Source organism: Aptenodytes patagonicus, chromosome 1 (genome assembly GCF_965638725.1).
Source record: "Aptenodytes patagonicus chromosome 1, bAptPat1.pri.cur, whole genome shotgun sequence".
NCBI classification, from domain to species: domain Eukaryota; kingdom Metazoa; phylum Chordata; class Aves; order Sphenisciformes; family Spheniscidae; genus Aptenodytes; species Aptenodytes patagonicus.
Genome location: NC_134949.1, coordinates 55,036,912 through 55,059,271, shown reverse-complemented (window position 1 = coordinate 55,059,271; position 22,360 = coordinate 55,036,912). Strand labels below are relative to the sequence as shown.

Here is a 22,360-nt window from a genome sequence, read left to right as displayed (position 1 = left end):
CGGCAGGTTTTTTACCTCCAAACCGCCTTGTTACGGCTGGATGTTGCCATCCCCCTCTATGAGGTCATGGGCGGCCCTCCTAGCTGGCTGGGGATGCTGGCCTGGCCTCTGTGAGCTCACAGTCTCCTACATCACAAGCAGAGGGACAGGCTGCTGCCTGCCAGCCTCCAACAACTTCAACATCTTCCAACATCTCATGGGCATGAGGACACCTTCCACACCTGCTGCTGCAGGCAAGCCAGCTTTCCTGTAAGCCCACCAGGAACAAGGATCTATCAAGAGGTGAATAGAAATCGTGTATCTTTGCGTTCCTCATTGCGTATCCCACTTCCCCTGACACTGCTTAGAATTTGCTTTCAAGAAAATGTGGACAAGCTGCCTGAAAAGTACAGCAGATTTGTTTTTATTTGACTCCACTATTCTCATACAGCAGTGATTGGCACTCTCACAAAGATATGTACTGAGCTAGTGGGTTTTCTTCCTAAATTAGAATGTACATTTGCACATAGAAAGTCATCAGGAGCCAGGAACTCCTGCCTCTCCAGCACTCAAATATTGCTGTCCTGATGATTGACAGTCTCTTGCCTCTAAACAAGTACCTCTAAACTGAGTGTTACTTGTGTCAGGAGATGGGAGATGTCACATCCTGGAGAAATGATGCTTCGGGTCACCATGTCACCCACCACAATATCTCGTGTGAGACAAAGCAGTGCTTTTTGCCTGTTCTGAATTGCCTCTCCTGACCCACATCGCCCAGTCTGGGGCTTGTGCTGGTCCCAGTTTGTCAGTCCCTGGCACCCATCCATGCTCCTGAACCCTGGGCTTTCTCCCTGATGGCTGTCAGAGCTGCTTGAGAGCCAGCACCTGCGTTGCCATCTAGTGGCTTTTGAACACAAAAGCAAAGAGGAGTCAGAAAAAATTATTAAAAGTGGGAACAGTGTGGGGGGGGAAACAACAAAAAACCCACACCAAAACCCAGAATGGAAGGGTCATGAAGCCAATGGAGAGCTTCCCTGTTGTAATCTCACCCATCTCTTTACTTTCACAGGCATGATCTGGTTATTAATATAATCATCTAATATTGCTAATATTAAATATTAATAAACAACTATGAATTCGAGTATGCTTTTAGTATGGGGGAAGCTGGTACTAAAAAAGGAACCTATACACAATCCTACTAGATTAGTCTATCGTGGATATAAAAAAGAATTTATAAATTGCATCTATAATGAAGATTTTAATATCTTTTCATGATTTGGTTTAAGATTGGTTTTTCAGACAGAACAAAAAAAAAACCAAAGCAAGTACAGGAAAGAGTCATCTTACAATATTCAGGTACATTTTTATTAATTCTTAAATCACCTTCTTTTTTTCCAAAGATCAAAGCAAAAAAAGCAAACCACAGCAAATCAGAGCAAGAGACTGCAAATCATGTTCTTGCTTCCAGCTTTGTTTTTAAAATCTGAAAAATAAGGACATTTGGTAGCATATTGTGAAATGTAGAGTCTGAGCACACTCTTGGCAGTCCCACATTGGTGGGACTGGGTAAAGCATGTGAAAATAAATTTAGTGCATTAAAGGGCTGTAATCCTACAGAAACTTGTACGTGTGTATAATCCCATTTCAATCAACAGAGCAGCAACTGTGCACAGAAATATTTACCTGTGGGTTGGCAGGAGCGGGGCATTACTCAGCGTAAGAGGTTATTCACCGCCAGGCGTGCCTGGAACACTACAGCTGGCTGGGGCAAGGTTGTGTGTGTTTGCCTGTAGGCCCATGCTTCTCTTACCTGCTAATCTACTGGGACTAGAGTTTATTTAAAGAAGATCTCCGGCTGGCACCTTAGGCAGGGATGGGACAGGAAATAGCAGTTAAATATGCTTCAGCTAGTCCATGTAAGCAGTTCAATGAACAGGGAATTCAGCCTATCAGATTTAGCACTAATCCACGCTAAGAGTTTAGCAACCACAGCTTGTCCTGATGAGGCCTCCAGATGATGACATGGACTGCCTTGTTGAAGCTGTTTTCTCCCGTCATGTTGTCATCTTTGATATAGAAACACAGTAAGAGAAGAATCACACCTTCTCACCACTACTGCTCCAGCAGTGAATATTATTGTCACTAGTACGAATTACAGTTCAAGGTTATCTACAATGCATTCCAGAAAATAGCTGAAGGAAAGGTGCGAAGTATTTGAAGCGTTGCCTCCCAGGAGGGAGCCAGTTCCCTATTAATATAGTTCAGTGCCAAATCCCTGATCTGTCACATCTCTTGCTCTGCTGCCACTAATAAGAAAAAAAGCCATCAGTAGTTCATTTACCATAAAGAATCAAAAAGGTTTCTGCAGGCGTAGCTGCTGCAGCCACTGTCACAGCAGGAGAGAGAACTCTGACTTCGTTCACTGAACCTGCTGTCTCACCAAAGAAGTCACTTCACGTATGGCGCGCTGGTACTTTTCCGAGGCTGCTTTAAACTCAGCCAGGTGCTTCTCATAGCTTCTCACAGCTGCCAGAAGCTGATTCCTCTCCATGGCTCCCAGGATGGCATGGAGGATCATTTCAATGCCGAGCCCAAGAATGGTGATGCTGATTCCCCCAAGAACAGATGCCCCAATCTGCGCAAGGAGACTGACAAGCTTGCTCACAGTGAGAGTTATAAGATTGGAGCCAAGAAGTTTGATAGCTACCATCCCAGCTGTTGAAGTCGCTTCTCCAAGAACAATGGAAAAAACTTTATGGGCTATTGCAATTTTCTCCAACTCGGGCTCTTTGATGTCATACAGCTTCTGGTACAGCACAGGCTCTAGCTTTTCTTTCATGTCACTATCAATCTTCTGTACCTGATGCTGAATCTCACTCATCGCTTGAATGATAATGTCACAGTTTTCCTTGACAGTGCTGCTCTCTCTCATCCGAATGTGTGTAATGGTACAGCCCAGGTGTTCATTCAGCACTCCAGCCAGCTCATTTGTTGCACGGAAATTTGTGGACATGCAGTTGAGCAATTCCTGGTGCAGATGGATCAATTCTTGCCTTCTCTTGGGGTTATCTGGGTAAAGGAGGTCACTCAGCGCCATTCTTCAGAAATAGGCTACTTCAAGAGAGAAAAGAAATCTCTTACTCTGTTCAACACCCGTAACCCTAGCCCTTAAAGAGCAGTGAAATGTCCTTTTTCTCTGCCTCACTGGTTCTTTTTATACTCAGCGAGTCAAATCCCAAGGCATAGCTCATAAATACAGAAAACTTAATGCCTGTTTGGGATCTTTAGCCAAATGATTGGAAAAGGACCTTATGAGACATTGGACATACTCAGAGCAACAAAAATAGCTAACAAATATGTAGTTAGAAGATTGGTAAAATGAACATGGGTCATTCTTCACCTTGGAAACTGAAGATGGTAGAAGCTGAACTAGTTCACTAAAAAATGGAACAATCTCATCTAATCAGCAAAATCTAAAATAAGCTGTGGAAATGAAAGGCCTGTTCTAGACACACTTTTGTATCAGCCTATTTTTTTCAGTTAGTAACATCTGATTTTTAAACAGCTATGATGGCTGCTGGAGTGGGCACAGTCTGTATTACCGTAAGAGTGTTTTATGCCAGTGTAGCTTATTTCTCCTCACGTTCAAGAGCAAATGTTACTATATAGGCACTCTGTGCTTATACTAATAAGCTCACACTTGGGAATTCATAGAGAATAGTAAAATTATCTATAATAAACCCATCCTGACCTGTATCACCTTACATACATCTCCCACTCTGTTTTCTTCCCTGATATTTAGCCCCCGCTCCCTCATTGTTTATTCACCTCCCTAGTGCTGTAATCGATTCCCCATTGTTTTTTCCCTCGTGAACATCAAACAGCTGCAGACAGCCCCGTGATGTTCAGGATGCTGTGTAAGCACTGTGAGGTGCACCTGCTCCAGCAGGATGTCTGTGATGGCAGACTGCCTTGGAGCAGCACGCAGGGAGAGCCCTGCTTGTGCAGCCACACTCCCTCCATATCCAGGGTCTCCTGTCTGGAGCTAATATCAGCAGGTGCTCACCAAGCTCCTAGGACATGACTGAGCAGAATCTGGCTCTCCCTTATCACTGTACAGACCAGAGCACAAAATTTAACTTCTTTGATTCCTCCCCCCCAAAACACTTGTATCTAATCCTTATGGTCACCGTTCTTTCCTGAGCTGTCGCTGGTTTGCCAGCAAAAGGGCATATTTAATGCACTTTTCTTTATTACCTGCATGTCAATATACAGAGTCCAAAGTGACTGAGTGACCAGTGATCACAGAGTTACTCCTCATCACTAAGCTTCTGTAATCAACTCTGTGCCACTTCTCTTTAACCCATCACCAGCTGAAAAATAAAAATGCTTTAGCATGATTTTGACTTAAATGCCTATGTCTTACTTTGCAACAGGGGCAAACTATGAATGAGTAGGATGACTCCTTTCTTTGTTGGTACTTGTGCATTCTCAACCCTCTTACTGCAAATCTGGGCCACTTTTATGCAGCGCTTCACATTTTTCCAAGGTTTTTCCTCCTCTTGCTGTTGGTGCCTATATAGCACAGTTATAGCTACAAAGTTACGTGTAGGGGACTAGCTAGATTTTTCTTCTTAAAAAGATACCTTTGTGTCACTTTGGTCCTTTGTAGTTCTTGCATTATCTGCTAACTGCAAATCATCTGACACTGACCCAGCTGTATTTTACTAAACACACCCTCCCCCACAAGGTCACTGTAGAAAACCAGAATGATTTCAACAGTCCCCTAGCCAACTTATAGTCAGTGTTGAAATACAAGCCAGTCTGAAGAGAATTTTTTCCACAATATTTTGCACAGTACTATACATTTCTTCTAGCCACCTACCTTGTAGCTCCGTCAAGAGAATAAACTCTTTAACACATCTTCCTTTTTCTTCAAGCTGGAGGGAGCAAAGCACATATACAGTAAAGGTTTGTGATTTTCAGGAAACATAAAGCCATGTCAATACAAGGTATGAATTCATATCAGTCCTGCCTCAGTGATGTTGCTGGCTTGCTCTCTGACTCAGTGTGATACTAGATCCTTTCCACTCCAGTGATGTTTTGTTGAAAGGTCATTTGATTTTTCCTTATTTTTAGAAACCCAGAAGACAAAATGTTCTAAGAGGAATAGCACTTCAACAAACATTTTATGTACTAGACAGGTGTGGAGGAGACTTCTAGCATCTATTCTTTATGCATGATTATTTCAGCTTCCAATAACTGCTCTAGATTTTGTCTCTTAATGCTAAAATTACCTCTTCACATTAACACTTTTGCTAGTTTTTACATTTGCTTTTTAGAGTTAGGCAGGCCACATGTATTTCCATATTTCTGACTATTTCTCCCGCTCCAGGGAGATTTTCTCCAGAAGCTTTTCTAATTAAACATTTAGACTGCCTACCTGATTTTGTCTGAGTGCTCTTGCAATCAGTTGAATGTGTATGGGACAGTGACTTCATCCTCTTTCCCCTGTGTTCCTCTGGTGATTTCCAGCAGCATGTGATGAGTTAGTGATCCAGAGCCTGGACTTCAGCTGGGTCCTGTTGCCTGCCTGCTTGTCATTAATTCTATTATGTGATGTTTACCTAGATTTGTTTCATTTTCTTCCTCCTTTCCCCTTCCTTCCAATTTTAACACATTTCAGTTTATTTCATGCTAGTTCCCAACTGTTAGGTCCTCCAAAAGCCTTCTGTTCCTGGAGAGAATATGTACAGCATGAATCCCTCTGCCTACAACAAAGGTACCATCACAGGTACCTACAGCCATGGCTGAAAGGGGATGGTGTTACTTGCTGTTCTCAGAATGTAAAACATGTAGGACAGCGCTTTTCATTCACCCAGATACAGGATTAGTTTTTGTAGTGGGATTTATAAATTTCTATTGTTCATAAGTATAAACAATAAACACTAATGCTTGCAGCTATTCCTTGAAATAATGAATTGTTGCCATGACTGGTTTTGTACACCTAAGAATTGTGGAATAAAAGTTGAACAGTCCCACACATATAGAAAAAGTAAAAGACTAAGCATAAAATGAGTACTCTGCAATTGCCAGCTTGTTTTCCCCTGAAAGCTGAGCTATTCTATTCAACCCAGAGCCAGAGTACCAAACTCCCCTTGTTTTCAGAGCTGTAGGCATGAGAAGATGAGCTGAGAGAGAACACTAATGATTTAACTATTACATTTCTGCAATGCTCAAGTAGTTGTGACTCCTCTTATTAACTGAGAATGCCATGTAGTCCTGAAATACTACTTCCAATATTGGACTGAATTGAATTCATCAGGCTGGCAACTGCCTCTGTGTCACATTCTGTAGTCTGGAAGCTGCTTTCAGGTCAAGGTTTACAGCGGATGCAAATTCTTCTCTTCTAGAGTCCCTACTCTATCATTTGGAACATGACAGAAAATCATTTAAAGAATAAGCAAGCAGTTTTGTTCCTGCTTTACTTCAGGTCTTGAGGGAAGATTAGTAGCTATTGTTTCAGACCTAGTAAGTTTGGGGGAAGGACTTCATCTGGAGTGTCTGTCACCCTTCTTTGCTGCAATTTCCCAGGTCCTCTCCTCTGATGCCATGAGAGTGGAAGAAGTGGTGTGGAGCCCAAGAGCCAGCTCTGGCTGAACAGCAATGGAGGCTAAAATCAATTTTGCCATTTCACACAATTTCAGATCACTTTTGCCATGGGAAGGGAAAGGAAGAAGAGGCAGAGGGTTGAGCTGAGCAGTGAGAGAAAAGTCTTAAAAAGTATGCAGTGGGATGGGAAGTTGCAACTGCTTGGACACATCTAACTGCACATCTAACCGCACATCTAACCACAGCAATAGCTGATGAAACATGTCTGCTGCAACCAGTCTGGCTTTCGAGGGCTCTGGCACAAGCAAAGGCAAAATCAGGAGCAGTCCCTCAGCCATGTGCTGTCCCAGGACTGTGCCTGCAGTTGGCCTTGGGAGAACTCTTAGGTGCAAGCAGGGCATAACTTCCTTAATAGTCAAAATGGTAGCAAGACAGGAGCCCAAGCAAGGAGAATGTTTTGTGCTTCCACCTATCAAGGGATGCTTGCAACATCTAGCCACCATATGAACTGACAGATATGGGTCATTTCACTGGAAACTGTAGCCTGACAAAACATTTCATTACTCAGCCTGCAATTGCTTTGCCTCTTGAATGTAGATGTCTGATGCATTTGACTTTGCTGTGCCTATTCCCCCCTCCCCAGAATATGAGTTTAATTCTGTACAGACCCATCAGTATATACAAACTGAAGGAATATAGGAATCTAAGTTCTAAGGATGATGTAAAGTAGATTGTTTGCTAGGACTCCCATAAATTTACCAATAAACACCAAAAGGCAAGAATAATTCACTTACAGCACTTCCATTGCTTTTCAGATTGCATGCTGAAGGTCAGAGTCATACTTCCTGCAGCCCTAAGAGTAACAATACTTGCAGCTGTTTACACCATATTTTGCTGGCCTGCTTGGTAAGACCACTGCAAAAGCTGACAAAGAGCTTTTTCTGTGTTTTCTTCTAATTGTAATGTCTTGGGGGAGGGCAGGTCAGGTGGGTTGATAATTTGTAATATTGGTTTCAGAAATGTAACATTCTAGCTGAAAATATACCCAGTTTTATTCCCCTGTGTCTTCTGGATTTCCTCTGTTTGCTTTTCAGAGTCAGACACCACTCCAGAAATGTTAGCCCGCCTCGGTTTTAAGAGTGATAAAGAAAGGCTGGTCAGGGCCTGCCAGAATCTGCATGACTTAGTGTACATCTATGTCTCTTCAACCAACACAATATTCCGACTCCTCAATGAGCATCTTGGCACCAACTTCCCCATCATGTCAGTAAAAGAAAACTTCAGCATTAAAGAGAATCTGCAGCTCCTGGTCAGTGCTTTGAAAAAGATGCAAGCCACTGTGGAAACAAGAGACAAAGATGTACAGGAAAGCATCAGCCACAGTTTGTACGCTAAGATTGCTGGTCCCATCACCTCCTTGCAGGAAAAGATTGCTGCAGTAAAGGAACTTTATGAGAATTACAAGGGGGTTGTAGAAAGCATCATGGGTGTACTTGTTGCAGTGATGTTGAAACATGACAATTTCCCTGACACAGTAGAGGCTGCTATTCATCAGTTACTGAGTTCACCTGCCTTATCCCTCCAAGTATCAGAACTTCTCATGGACTATGCTGATATTGTGAAGATGCTGCAACAAAATGAGACACCAAGTACCACAGAAGGCAGCTCCTCAAGTGGAATGTCACAACAGCTCAGGCTTCGCTCTCTACCCTCCTCCTCTTCACTTCTTGTTTTCCTACAGGCTATCCTTCGAGGACACAGATCCATAAAGAAAAGCTTGAAAATAGCAGCTGACTACTTAGAGGAGGCTTTCAGGGTGCTCAAGCCACCTTGTGAAGGATTCCAAACCTTTGTGAAAATGGTTGAAGCCTGCATCCCAGCGATAACAGATAAGCAGCGAGAGGCATAAATGTGCTGATGTGTCAGAAATCCATCTTGATTCCTGTAATTCTCACATAGGAAAGAGTTTAAGCATGTTTGAACACACATACAAGAGGTATCTGCAGCAGCTGCTTCTAATCTTTTCATTCTTTTTTGAAATCTGGGCTTAGTATCTTTGAGCATTTAGAGGTCAAAATCAAGTTCTGGCAACATATTATTTGAAATCACTGGTAAATCAAGAACAACAAGAAAGTAACATGAAATATAGATAGAAAACAAGCTAATAGTAAAACAGTTCTGTATTAAATCTGGTTTAGCTGCGTGGACAAGCATGTCTCAGGATTTCAGGGGCAGTAGTTCAGTTTCACAGAACACATTACTACATGTTAGATGATTAGATGATGGCTTTTGCCATTACAGACACCTAAACCTGTACAAGATACACAAGATGCTGAGCCTCACACTCCTCCATTTAATCTGCTAAAACCTGAAGACATCCAAATTCCTTAAGTGCCTACATTTCTAATGCTAATATTTCTCATGTGCCTAAGTTCTGCGTTCCTTGCCATGGGATTTCCAATGGAATGGCAGCACCAAGCTTATATGGAGCTGCTCCGAGAGACAAGCAGTTCACACAGGTGCTTTTGGCTGTCCTTACTTTTGACTAACCAGCTGATCAGCAGCCTGTGCAGTCCTCTTATATTGAGATGTCGTTTGGATGGCTAACTTGTTGCTTACTGTTTTGGACAGGGGATGGTGAATACAGAACTCCAGCTTCCTGCCAAGATCAGCAGTGACTGAAAGCTTGGGTCATTTGTGAAATGTGTCAGTGAGTTTCAGTTCAATTATTTGATGATGCCACTGCAAAGTTAAATCACCATGACTAGTCTCCTTGGACCAGTGAGATAACCTCTCTGACAGTAGCCTCAGCACAGGGCTAGCATCAGTGGGGGTGAGGGACCAGGGTTGAAGAAGCAAGCAAGGCATGTTGGAAAGGGGAATTGCAGGCAGAATATGTTTCTTATCATTTCCACACTGTTATTTTTTGGAGATGGGAGAACTTCATAGCTGTTCTGGCTTGGGTGTCTAAGGCTCCAGAAGTGCTAAATGAATGCATAAAAGTGAGAGGAGTCTATAGCTAAATCAGAAGTTCCAGTTCCAATTTGTGGTGTTGATTCAACCTCCAGCATTAGACATTGCAGACCAGCGAAGTAGAAAGGCAGGTAAATGAATTTCAGTCACATCAAACACCCATGAAGACAGCAGTAGGCTCCACAGGCTCTCTTTCATTTCAGTGTGAAATGGCCAGTATGTATTCATCAGCCACTAGAGGACTGTTATGAACACAGGATCTGCCTGAGTTTTTCAGAAGAAATGCTAAAGTCCAAAATGAAAGCTGAAGACAGGCCAGACAAGTTTCGTGATCCTCTGCTGCTAAGTTCATGTCTCAAGGCAGCTTTATGCTTCTGTCCCCCATGTGTGAGATGCAGACAGTCAGCTTGAGATGAGAGCTATGGCTTTGGTGCATGGGGTCATGCAGCAGGGAAAGACAGCTATGCAGCAGCCAGAGACTTTACTGTCCCCTGGGACCCTGCACTCAAAGGAGATATGCAAAGCTGCACAGTTACCCACTTGACTTTACCACCATGGTGCTTTTTGCATCCCACAGACAGACTCTTTCTCACTAAAAATAAAAGTACTAAGAGATCTGTAGAGTCCAAAGTCCATGTGTGTCTTTCCTGAATGCCTAAGGGAAAAGCTACCTACAGCAAAGGGTGTCACTGCCCTACTCTTCAGAAAGGCCATAGGTAACTGCCCTCCTACCTGAATGGGTCTAGGGAATGTCTGTTTTGATGAACCAGGCTGAATGTTCCAGTCTCAGCTGGAGAGCTGCAGCTGAAAACAAAGGGAGGCTTGAACCTTCTGTAACAACAGGAACTCCAGAGACTGATTTCCTGTGAATTCTTCTTGCCTGCTATTCGAGTGTGTATATCTGGATGCAGCCAGAGAATCAGTCATTGTGGGACAAGCAAAAGAAAACTCCAACTACACTAGGAAGAACGGCAGAGGCGAGGGCAGTGGAACCGCTGTTCTTGCTTCTTGAAGCTGAAAGAAAGTAAAGAGAGCAGTCATTTAGACCTCTTTTGGCTGCCTAAAGCTTCCTGCACTTGCTAACACAGCCTTTGCCCAGAAGAGGCATTTCCTCAAGTCTGCCTACTACTTTGGCTTAGGTCCAGGCACAAACTCTCATTCCTGAATAATTGTTTTGTGCTCAAAGGTTGCATTGACACACTATTGTTCAAAGAGACAAAAGCAAGAGTCCGGTATTGGTGGTGGACTTACAGAAGGACAGGGCTGTGGAACAGGCCCAGTGACGTCTTCCAGCACAGAATAGTTACCTCTGTAGCCAGGATACTCACAGTTTGTGCTTTGCTGTTGTGGTTTAACCCAGCAGGCAGCTAAACACCATACAACTGTTTGCTCACTCCCCCCACACTCCCAGGGGGATGGGGGAGAGAATTGGAGAGGAAAAAAAAAGTAAAATTTGTGGGTTGAGATAAAGACAGTTTAATAGGACAGAAAAGGAAGGGAAAATAATAATAATAATAATAATAATGATGATGATGATGATGATGATGATGATGATGATGATAAAAGAATATATAGAATAAGTGATGCACAATGCAGTTGCTCACCACCCACCAACCGATGCCCAGCCAGTTCCTGAGCAGCAGTCACACCCCCCCAGGCTAACTCCCCCCAGTTTATATACTGAGCATGACGTCACATGGTATGGAATGTCCCTTTGGCCAGTTTGGGTCAGCTGTCCTGGCTGTGCCCCCTCCCAGCTTCTTGTGCCCCTCCAGCCTTCTCAGTCGGTAGAGCATGGGGAGCTGAAAAGTCCTTGACTAGTGTAAGCACTACTTAGCAACAACTAAAACATTGCTGTGTTATCAACATTATTCTCATCCTAAATCCAAAACAGAGCACTGTACCAGCTACTAGGAAGCAAATTAACTCTATCCCAGCCAAAACCAGTACAGTATCCACCCCTTATTCTACACCATCTATGTCATGCCCAGGTCCCCACACTTTCCAATACATTCCAATTAATCAGCACCACTTTTCCTGTCTTTTGATATATACGCCGTGATACCATTCCCTTAGTCTATGGGCCATCCCTATAAAAAGTTTGTTGAGTTTATTTAATCCATGACTTTGGATTCCATCTGTCATAACAGTCCTTCAGGGCAGGAGAGATGGTGTGTGGTGTTGGATTTTTGCATGCTGAAGCCAGTTTTGGTCCCATCACCGCTGCACTTTTCTCGGTTTCATCAAAGTTCATTCTTCATTAATCTGGGTGATTCTTACTGTAATACTGTTGATATGGCATATAGCCACCACAAAAGTGATGATATACAGTATTACATAGTAATTAACATAATGCAATTTAATTCATTGGTTATTCTCACCCAAAATCAAATCTCTTTGAGGTACACATTGGACTTCCCCATTCTTCCGCATCACCCACCAAGTGCACCCAGGTCCTTGAGCAAAAGCAATCCCACGGATGGGTTTGCCTTTGCCGAAGGCAGGAATAACCCTGACTGTCTTCCCCAGCATATTTTTTGCGTGCACTACAGGGACTTTATCCCCTTCTACAGTACGTAAAAGTTTTGACTGGGCAGGGCCAGCTCGATTGGCAGATCCCCTAGTGTTGACTAACCAGGTGACTTTTGCTAAATGTCTGTCCCAATGTTTGAACGTCCCACCACCCATTGCTCTCAGTGTAGTCTTTAACAGTCCATTGTATCACTGAATTTTCCCGGAGGCTGGTGCATAATAGGGGATGTGATATGCCCACTCAATGCCGTGCTCTTTGGCCCAGGTGTCTATGAGGTTGTTTCGGAAATGAGTCCTGTTGTCTGACTCAGTTATTTCTGGGGTGCCATGTCGTCATAGGACTTGCTTTTCAAGGCCCAGGATAGTGTTCCGGGAGGTGGCATGGGGCACGGGATATGTTTCCAGCCATCCAGTGGTTGCCTCCACCACTGTAAGCACATGGCGCTTGTCTTGGCAGGTTTGTGGGAGTGTGATATAATCGATCTGCCAGGCCTCCCCATATTTATATTTCAGCCATCATCCTCCATACCAGAGGGGCTTTAACCGCTTGGCTTGCTTGATTGCAGCACATGTTTCACATTCATGGATAACCTGCACAATAGTGTCCATAGACAAGTCTACCCCTTGATCACAACCCCATCTATATGTTGCATCTCTTCCTTGATGGCCTGAAGTGTCATGGGCCCACCAAGCTATATATAATTCACCCTTATGTTGCCAGTCCAGATGCACCTGAGCCACTTCAATCTTAGCAGCCTGATCCACCTGCTGGTTGTTTTGATGTTCTTCACTGGCCCGACTCTTGGGTACGTGAGCATCTACATGACGTACTTTTACAACCAGGTTTGCTACCTGGGCAGCAATATCTTGCCACAATGCAGCAGCCCAGAGGGGTTTGCCTCTGTGCTGCCAGTTACTCTGCTTCCATTGCTGCAACCACCCCCACAGGGCATTTGCCACCATCCATGAGTCAGTATAGAGATAAAGTACTGGCCACTTTTCTTGTTCAGCAATATCTAAAGCCAGCTGGATGGCTTTCACCTCTGCAAACTGACTCAATTCACCTTCTCCTTCAGCAGTTTCTGTGACTTGTCGGAGAGAAGTCTGTACAGCAGCCTTCCACCTCTGATGCTTTCCTACAATACGACAGGACCCATCAGTGAACAGGGCATATTGTTTCTCATTTTCTGGTAGTTTATTACACAGTGGGGCCTCTTCAGCACGTGTCACCTCCTCCTCTGGTGATATTCCAAAATCTTTGCTTTCTGGCCAGTCCATGATCGTTTCCAAAATTCCTGGGTGACTGGGGTTTCCTATTTGAGTCCATTGCGTGATCAGTGCGACCCACTTACTCCACGTAGCATCAGTTGCATGATGTGTACAGGGGACCCACCCTTTGAACATCCAGCACAGCAGTGGCAGTCGGGGTGCCAGGAGGAGCTGTGCTTCAGTGCCAATCACTTCCGAAGCAGCTCAAACCCCTTCATATGCTGCCAATATCTCTTTTTCAGTTGGAGTATAGTGGGCCTCGGATCCTCTGTATCCCCGACCCCAAAACCCTAGGGGTCAACCTTGAGTCTCCCCTGGTGTTTTCTGCCAGAGACTCTAGGTAGGGCCATTCTCCCTGGCTGCGATGTAGAGCACATTTTTTACATCTTGTCCTGCCCGGACTGGCCCAAGGGCTACTGCATGAACTATCCCCTCTTTAATTTGTTCAAAGGCTTGTCGTTGCTCAGGGCCCCATTTGAAATCGTTCTTCTTCTGGGTCACTTGGTAGAGAGGGCTTACAATCAAACAGTAATTTGGAACATGCATTCTCCAAAAACCCACAACACCTAAGAAAGTTTGTGTTTCCTTTTTGCTAGTTGGTGGAGACATGGCTGTTATTTTGTTGATCACATCCATTAGGATCTGATTACATCCTTCTTGCCATTTTATTCCTAAAAACTGGATCTCCTGTGCAGGTCCCTTGACCTTACTTTGTTTTATGGCAAAACTGGCCTTCAGAAGGATTTGGGCTATTTTCTTCCCTTTCTCAGAAACCTCTTCTGCTGTGTTGCCCCATATGACAATGTCATCAATGTATTGCAGATGGTCTGGAGCCTCACCCTGTTCCAGTGCAGTCTGGATCAGTCCATGGCAAATGGTAGGGCTGTGTTTCCACCCCCGGGGCAGTTGATTCCAGGTGTACTGGACGCCCCTTCAAGTGAAAGCAAACTGTGGCCTGCACTCTGCTGCCAAAGGGATTGAGAAAAATGCATTAGCGATATAAATTGTGGCATACCACTTGGCTGCCTTTGACTCCAGTTCCTATTGAAGTTCTAGCATGTCCGGCACAGCAGCACTCAGCAGCAGTGTGACTTCATTCAGGCCACAATAGTCTACTGTCAGTCTCCACTCTCCATTAGACTTTCACATTGGCCAGCTGGGACTGTTAAAGGGTGAGCGAGTCTTGTTGATCACTCCTTGGCTCTCCAGTCGATGAATCAGCTTATGGATAGGAATCAGGGAGTCTCGGTTTGTGCGATATTGCTGCCAGTGCACCGTTGTGGTGGTGATCAGCACCTGTTGTTCTTCGACCTTCAGCAACCCCACAATAGAAGGGTCCTTTGAGAGACCGGGCAATGTAGATAGCTGTTTAATTTCTTCCATCTCCGAGGCAGCTATACCAAAAGCCCACCGGTACCCTTTTGGGTCCTTGAAATACCCTTTCCTGAGGCAGTCTATGCCAAGGATGTGTGGAGCCACTGGGCTAGTCACAATGGGGTGCTTTTGCCACTCATTCCCAGTTAGGCTCACTTCAGCCTTCAATACAGTTAGGTGTTGGGATCCTCCTGTCACTCCAGAAATACAGATGGGTTCTGCCCCTATATAGCTTGATGGCATTAGGGTACACTGTGCACCGGTGTCTACTAGAGCCGTATACTTCTGTGGGTCTGATGTGCCAGGCCATCGAATCCACACAGCCCAGTAAACCTGGTTGTCCCTTTCCTCCCCCTGGCTGGAGGCAGGGCCCCTCTAGTCCTGGTGATAGTATTCACTACTCACTTCTTGTAAATACAAGTCAGAAGTCCCTTCATTAAGATCAGGAGTAAGATCAGCTCTTCTACTCTGTCTGGGGAACTGCTCACTGGAAACTGGAGCAGCAATTTTCCTGGAAGAACCCCCTTTTGTGATTGTTTTTCCTTGCAACTCACATACCCGTGCCTCTAGGGTCGAGGTGGATTTTCCATCCCACTTCCTCGTGTCCTCTCTGTGGTCATGTAGGTAGAACCACAGGGTGGCCGATGGTGTGTACCCACTATATCCTCTCTCTTGAGCAGAGGGACGCTTACTCCTAATGGCTGAGATACTGGACCGTGCAGGTGGGGAGTAGGACATATCCTCTTCGAGTTGCTGAACCTTCCAGGACAGGTTCTCCACAGCTGAGATGCAGGCCTGTAGGGAGGAAGAGAGACTTTCTTCGTATTGCTGGAGTTGGCCAGCCAATTCATTCACTGTTTGTTCCTCTCCGTCTTTCCAAGTCATTACTGCCAATGAGTTGGCATATGACAATGGTGCGCTCCTTACAAACTTCCACCACGTGGGTTGTGATCACTTGACTTCATCTGGATCTTTGGATAACTGTTCATTGTTCAGGTCATCATAAATCACCTCCAGCACAGCTAATTCCCTCAGGTACTGGATACGTCTCTCCATGGTGATCCACTTGCCTGGGTGACATATAACATCTTCCTTGAAGGGATACCTTTCCTTCACGCCTGACAGGAGTCGCCTGCAGAGGCTGAGGACTTGTGCCCCTTTTCTAATCGCTTTGTCAATGCCCCCTTCCCTAGAAAGGGATCCCAGCTGCTTGGCTTCCCTACCCTCTCATTCCAGCCTACTGGCCCTGTTATCCCAGCATTGGAGCAGCCAGGTGACAACATGCTCGCCTGGATGATGACTGAAATCTTTTCACATACCTCGCAGCTCACTCAGGGATCGAGATCAGGTGGTTACCATCTCATTTATGGGTTCTGCCTCTTCCTCCTCCTGTTCTCGTGATGGCACTGGTTCATCTTCATCCCTTACTAAATGAGTTGATTTTCTTGCGTATTTCTTCTTGTGTAGAGGGGCGACTGATACCAGCACGGGTTGGTTCTCTGGTTCAGCCACAGTGCCTGTCGCAGGGGTTGGAGTAGCCACAGTGCCTGTTGCCAGGGTTGATCTCTGGATGGTATTCTTAAATCATTGTTTAACCTTAAACAAGACCTGAACCACTTTCAGGAGACACAGCAACAGGACTGTGCTGGTTTGAACATCCCAAGGATATTCAAAATTCTCAAGAGCTGTTGTAACTAGCCTGAAGGAGAAAGGGAAGGTGAAGGAGTGGGGGAAAGTGTCCCCCCCCGTCTCCCCCATAGATTGGTTCCCCGAGGAGAAAAGGTAAAAGGTGTAATTATTAATAGTTTCCGAAAAATGGCTCCCGAGGTATGGAGATGACAGCAATGCTGAGTACAAATACAGAAGTACAAGTACAAAAATTAGTCTCATGACCAAATATTTTATCACATCATAAACCAGTAGTGTTACACAGTGCAGCAAAATTATATCCTTGATCCAGCTCCCAGAGGTGATAGCACAACAGGGAACATATACAGCAAGTAAGGTGTTACATAACACAACTTTGAGACCAAGCACGACAACTTGGAGAGTAAATTAATCAACATTGTGACCAGCGACTGTTAAACCAATATGATGAATGCTTATAACAAATTTGCCTTAACACGCTCTGGTCAGATCTGTTGTTATCTCAACCCTTCATGCCCCACATTGGGCGCCCAAAGGACTGTTGTGGTTTAACCCGGCAGGCAGCTAAACACCATACAACTGTTTGCTCACTTCCCCCACACTCCCAGGGGGATGGGGGAGAGAATTGGAGAGGAAAAAAAAAGTAAAATTTGTGGGTTGAGATAAAGACAGTTTAATAGGACAGAAAAGGAAGGGAAAATAATAATAATAATGATGATGATGATGATGATGATGATGATGATAAAAGAATATATAGAATAAGTGATGCACAATGCAGTTGCTCACCACCCACCAACCGATGCCCAGCCAGTTCCTGAGCAGCAGTCACACCCCCCCAGGCTAACTCCCCCCAGTTTATATACTGAGCATGACGTCACATGGTATGGAATGTCCCTTTGGCCAGTTTGGGTCAGCTGTCCTGGCTGTGCCCCCTCCCAGCTTCTTGTGCCCCTCCAGCCTTCTCAGTCGGTAGAGCATGGGGAGCTGAAAAGTCCTTGACTAGTGTAAGCACTACTTAGCAACAACTAAAACATTGCTGTGTTATCAACATTATTCTCATCCTAAATCCAAAACAGAGCACTGTACCAGCTACTAGGAAGCAAATTAACTCTATCCCAGCCAAAACCAGGACATTTGCCAAAGGATACCTTTCCTCCCTTCTGCCACAGGAGAGAGAACACGACTAAAGCAGCAACAGTTTTGTCTTGAGGCTTGAAGTGTAGCAGCCTTGCAAGCCACCAGAATAAATATCTGAATTCAAGCTGCCTGCAGATCTCAACTGCCCTTGCAGTAGGAATGCTGGGGACCCAAATGCTTGTGTCCTATGACATTCTTGCAATGGCAGATGGGATAAATGGAGGCTGCAAAGAACCCTGAGACCTGCTGTGTATCAGGTAGATTCATCTTTAGTGAGCTGTGGGGTACTCCCAGGTTTCATGACAAACAGATTAAAACTGGGTCATGTGGCTCTCATAGGTGAACACAGTGGGCAAGCTACAGATTTGGCCTTGAGTGTGGTCCCGTGTAGGTGCAGCTGGTGAGGGCTGCTTGGGGTACTTGAGACTGGACTGTCCTATGTCCCCCCTGCATGAAGGGCTATATACAATACCTTTCACGAGCTGGCAGTGGTACTTGCTGTAGTTCCCCACAGAATGCAGATGCAGCCGGTTACCGTGCTGTGTCCGAAAGAAGCTTTTGACAAAGAATATCTCATAAGGGGGAATGAGGACTTCCTTCTCCGATGTATAGTAAGAAAAGCCTTGCACAGCTGCTCCCAGGCAGGTGGTCACTGTGAACAAAGTTTCATTCCCAAACTTCTGGGCTTCATTCAAGAGGCGGGAGGTGGAGGTGAAACGGCCAAATCTCACCCTGCTGCCTACCATGGCCTCAATATATAAGTTTTTTACACCCCTGTGCACCCGGTAGCACTTATGTTTGCCCATGCTCTCCTTGCTGCTCTGCCATTGCTTCATTATCTGGATAGCAGTCGTTAGGTAAAAGTGAAAATATTTGAAACTGAAGTTGTGTCTGTAGTGCTCTGGAGAGCTTCCTGCTGTAGATGTGGCCCAGTTCAGCTGAGAGTGGAGAGAAGAGTTCATGGTGTAAGCCATGAGGACTATGGCATGGCTCTCTTGCATCTCCCTCAGGAGACCTACAGGGCTCTTCAACAAAGCCTCCTGAGCCTTCTTCCAGAGACTCAAATAGTCCTTGTTAGCAGCTATTTCCTTTTCGAAATAGTCTCCTCGCTCGAGTTCTTCCATCACCTGCTCTCTGCACCCCAAATACTGGTCATCAAAGGAATGCAGAGCCATATCCATCATGAGGTGGGATACAGCCTGCAACATAAAAGCAAACGAAGTGTTCATAAAAGCATCAGAAGAGTGAACTTTTTGTGTATCTCTATGGATGCAAGCCAGGTTTTTACCTACTGGCTTCTTGCTTCTTTGTCATTATTGGCAGAGCAAGCACAGCAGGTAGGCATCTTTGACAAGACCTTCCTGAGCAACCTGAGGTTATTGTGCAAGCCCCACCTCAGACAAATGCCAGCCAGGATGCCGGAATTCTTATTTTATGTGGATTAAAAACTTCAGAAGAGTTTGCCTTTTAGAGGGTGAGGGTATAGAGCCTGCAGGACAGACCTATGGTCCATTTATTTCAATATTCTGCTCATGATTAGTAAGTGGTTTTGAAGAGAGAAAGAATAAGTAAAACAATGTGCTTGGGGCAGTGCAGCCTGAACACATCTTAGGGGTGAATTTCTTCTTCCTGTCTTGTCATACCTCTTGGACATGTTTTGGCTCCAGAGAATGATGTTCAGTAGTATAATATAGTAGCACTGTGCCAAAACTTTCATTCACCCAGTTTGCCTTAGTGAGGCCAGCTGGACTTGTCATGTAAATAAATATTAAACACAGGAGTAAGGATTTACACAAATGGGTGCTATAACAGGAAAATAACTTCTAATATATCCTGTCTATGAAATGGCACATTAATTATCTGTTTCTAGCATTTCTAATTAATAAAAACCTTGTGTAATAAGACCTAAGAAATGGTGTGAGTTATGACATTGTTCTTTTTGCTTTTTGATCTCCTAGTAGACTAGTCAAGTATTGTAGTCAGTTGATAGTTAGTTGAATTCTACAAGTAGATATTCACTCCATCTCAAATATTCAACCTAGACACATAACTAAATTGATACCTTTATTAGCCTCTGAAGTTATACTGGCCCATAAACTATACAGGGATTCAGTTTCTTTCTCCATGATACCAGAATTGCTTTGAGAGAAAGCTAAAAGGCAGTCACAAATAATAGAGCAATATTGTCACTGTCCTATCCAACAACACACTGCTTTTGTCAGAGCCTCAACTAAGACAGGCTGGAAAATAAGAGGAACAATTCCACGAGAACTACCCACAAAGACACCCTGGAAAACCATCTGGCCCCAAAGGAGAGGAAATTTCCAACCAAGTAGTTAAAAGGAATTAGGACAAGTAAGAAATGGAACAGAGCAACTGAAAGCAGAAGAGTTTAAGCTGAACCCAGAGCCCCTTAAAGAACATGTTTCAAATGAAAAAAACAAAAACAAAAAAAAAGTTTCTTTTAGTAGGATGAGCAATTTCACCATTTCAAATAAAGAACAATGTTTATCCCCTCTTACCAGCCTTTGCAAGGAGATCAGCAACAAAAGGCTGGCCAGCAGCACTGGCATCCTAGAGTCCACCCAAGACACTGTAAAGAACATTCAGCTCAAGCAGAGGTCATTTACATCTGTTTCTTTCCCTTTTTTCTTGAACTGGAAAATTCTGCAGTTTATAATTTGCACTCAGGTTTTGGTGACGATTCTTCAACCAAAGATCATTCAACAGATTCTTACAGCAATTCAGAGGTTGTTAATCAAACCAAACAGACAATTTACTGGTAGAAGTGTGCCCACAATCCATAAGGAAGGAACTGATTGCGCCAACTCCAGCTGGTGTAGATGTTCTTCACCTTGATAGTTCTCTTAATTCCAAGGTATCTGGTGGTGGTGTTCTTGCAAAAAGGAAGAAAACTCTGGCTTGGAGAAGCCTAAGGCAGTTCTCTCCTGAGGAGCGATGTGTCAGGATGAGGTGGAGAGCACTCCCTGGTCAAGAGCTTAAAACGGCCTTTTAAAGAAGTGCAGAGCTCTGATAAAGCCAACACAGAAATGCAGGGTAGGTTGGGATCCCATCTGGAAGCACAGATAACGTAACTGTCCTTCTCCTCCTTAGCTCCCCCTGGTTTCTAATAACGTGCTGCCAATCTTATCCTTACACCACTGCAGAGTGGCACCTTGTTGAACTGTTTATATTGGGTACACTTGAAATGAGTGCGTAAATACAGATTCTATACTGAGACTAAGCCCTCTCTAGTAGCTGCTTTCATAGAATAGAATCATAGAATCATTAAGGTTGGAAAAGACCTCTAAGATCATCGAGTCCAACCGTCATCCCAACACCACCATGCCCACTAAACCATGTCCCTAAGCACCTGATCTACATATCTTTTAAATACTTCCAGGGATGGTGACTCAACCACTTCCCTGGGCAGCCTGTTCCAATGTTTAACCACTCTTTCCAGTCACCCTTCCAAATAACAGCAGTGAGTTACTCACCTGCGAAGCCCCATGGCCTCTGATAACTCTTCTGCACAGAAAAAGAGCCAAAAGGAGGAGTCAGGGCCTCATTCTGACTACAGAGAAGTGAAATCCATTTTCCATTGCCTGCTAGTGATAGGCTGGGTGAGGAGGGCACCTGCAGACATGGTGTGATTCCCTGAGAAAAGAGACATTTGTGCAGCTGCTTGGATTCTGTGGACAGAGAGCATTTGCCAAATATTACTGAAATAAGGTGAGAGATGATATAAAGGTCTCATACTGGGTTGCTTTCAAAGTGATCTATAACACTGCACCAGATGATGCTGCTGACAGTGTCTGTAGCCACTGGTGATACGAGATGGTGACACAAAGAATGGTGCAAAGTGATAAATGCAGCCTATCTACTTCTCCTTCTTGGAATTGTTCTATTATCTTGGCCTTGATTTCAGAAAGCAGTTCTTCGACTACAAAAAGTAAGTCCAGAGAAGGGGTTGTGAATTTATTCAGAAGCATCTCCTCTCCTGTTCATGTAGAGATAAAAAGGAGCTAAACTGTGACAGGCTCCAGCAGGAACTTGACAATCAGGATAAACAGCCCCACTAGAATGTCAATTCAGTTGCATATAATCCAGTTGCAGATTATATCCCTTGCCTATTTTTCCCTTCTGGCCTCTTAATGTATGTTGTAGTATGAAATGAATGAGGAAGAAAGCCCACTGGATTTACATTTCCAAATGCTTCAAAAGCAACGTAGCGTACGATTTATCGCATGGCGATAAATACAATGGCCATAAGATGGCAGCAGAGGATTTGTAGTGGTACTTAAAGCTGCATTGGTCAGGTGAAAATCGAGCTCCATTCCAGCAGTAAATTTGTAATCTGATTTGTGCACTCAGCTCCCCAAAGGCCGTAATGACTTCAGCCCATATAGAGTTCTGGTGACACGGAGCAGATGACATGATCAAGGCCTTTGTGTGTAACTTTCCAGAAAAAACGTTTACTGAAAGGGAGAGAAAAATACAGAACTAACAGAATGATGCAAATATAGACAGGAAGCTTGATTTTCTTTTTTAGCAAACAAAACCATACAACAACAGCAAAACCCCTAACTTGTTAGTACAGCAGATATTAGGATTTCACTAATCTCTCTAGAGTTTTTCCCAGCAAAATTTTCACTGCTTTCAATGCACACTTTGTTCATTTTTACTAGATGGCGTTCAGAGGAGAATTTTGCTGTGAGCAGTGAAGCCCCGTCTGTTTATGCCAATAGAGGAACCAGTCCCAGGTGTTTGACCAAGACAAGCAGAGGTACTTATTAGCTGTTTTATCCTCGGCCAAGGTCAGCATAAGCTAGTGCAA

General features: G+C 44.3%; 2 protein-coding genes across 3 annotated transcripts; both read right to left on the bottom strand.

Annotated features, from left to right (window-relative positions):
- Nucleotides 1-1,324: 1,324 nt before the first annotated feature.
- SMCO3 (single-pass membrane protein with coiled-coil domains 3) lies at nucleotides 1,325-6,419 on the bottom strand. 2 transcript variants are annotated; one of them, XM_076335800.1, is made up of 3 exons: nucleotides 5,423-6,419; nucleotides 4,865-4,919; nucleotides 1,325-3,093 (listed from the first exon to the last, which is right to left on the bottom strand). In XM_076335800.1, exon 3 carries the CDS (start codon nucleotides 3,074-3,076, stop codon nucleotides 2,399-2,401), a length of 678 nt encoding a protein of 225 aa, XP_076191915.1. In that variant the 5' UTR covers nucleotides 3,077-3,093; nucleotides 4,865-4,919; nucleotides 5,423-6,419; the 3' UTR covers nucleotides 1,325-2,398. The 2 variants fall into 2 exon arrangements, with proteins under 2 accessions (XP_076191915.1, XP_076191922.1); XM_076335807.1 differs by having other exon boundaries at nucleotides 1,325-3,090.
- Nucleotides 6,420-7,408: 989 nt separating this feature from the next.
- On the bottom strand, nucleotides 7,409-20,523 carry ART4 (ADP-ribosyltransferase 4 (inactive) (Dombrock blood group)). The gene is made up of 3 exons (XM_076335786.1): nucleotides 20,046-20,523; nucleotides 17,996-18,722; nucleotides 7,409-10,578 (listed from the first exon to the last, which is right to left on the bottom strand). Exons 1-3 carry the CDS (start codon nucleotides 20,127-20,129, stop codon nucleotides 10,484-10,486), a joined length of 906 nt encoding a protein of 301 aa, XP_076191901.1. The 5' UTR covers nucleotides 20,130-20,523; the 3' UTR covers nucleotides 7,409-10,483.
- Between the last annotated feature and the right edge of the window lie 1,837 nt (nucleotides 20,524-22,360).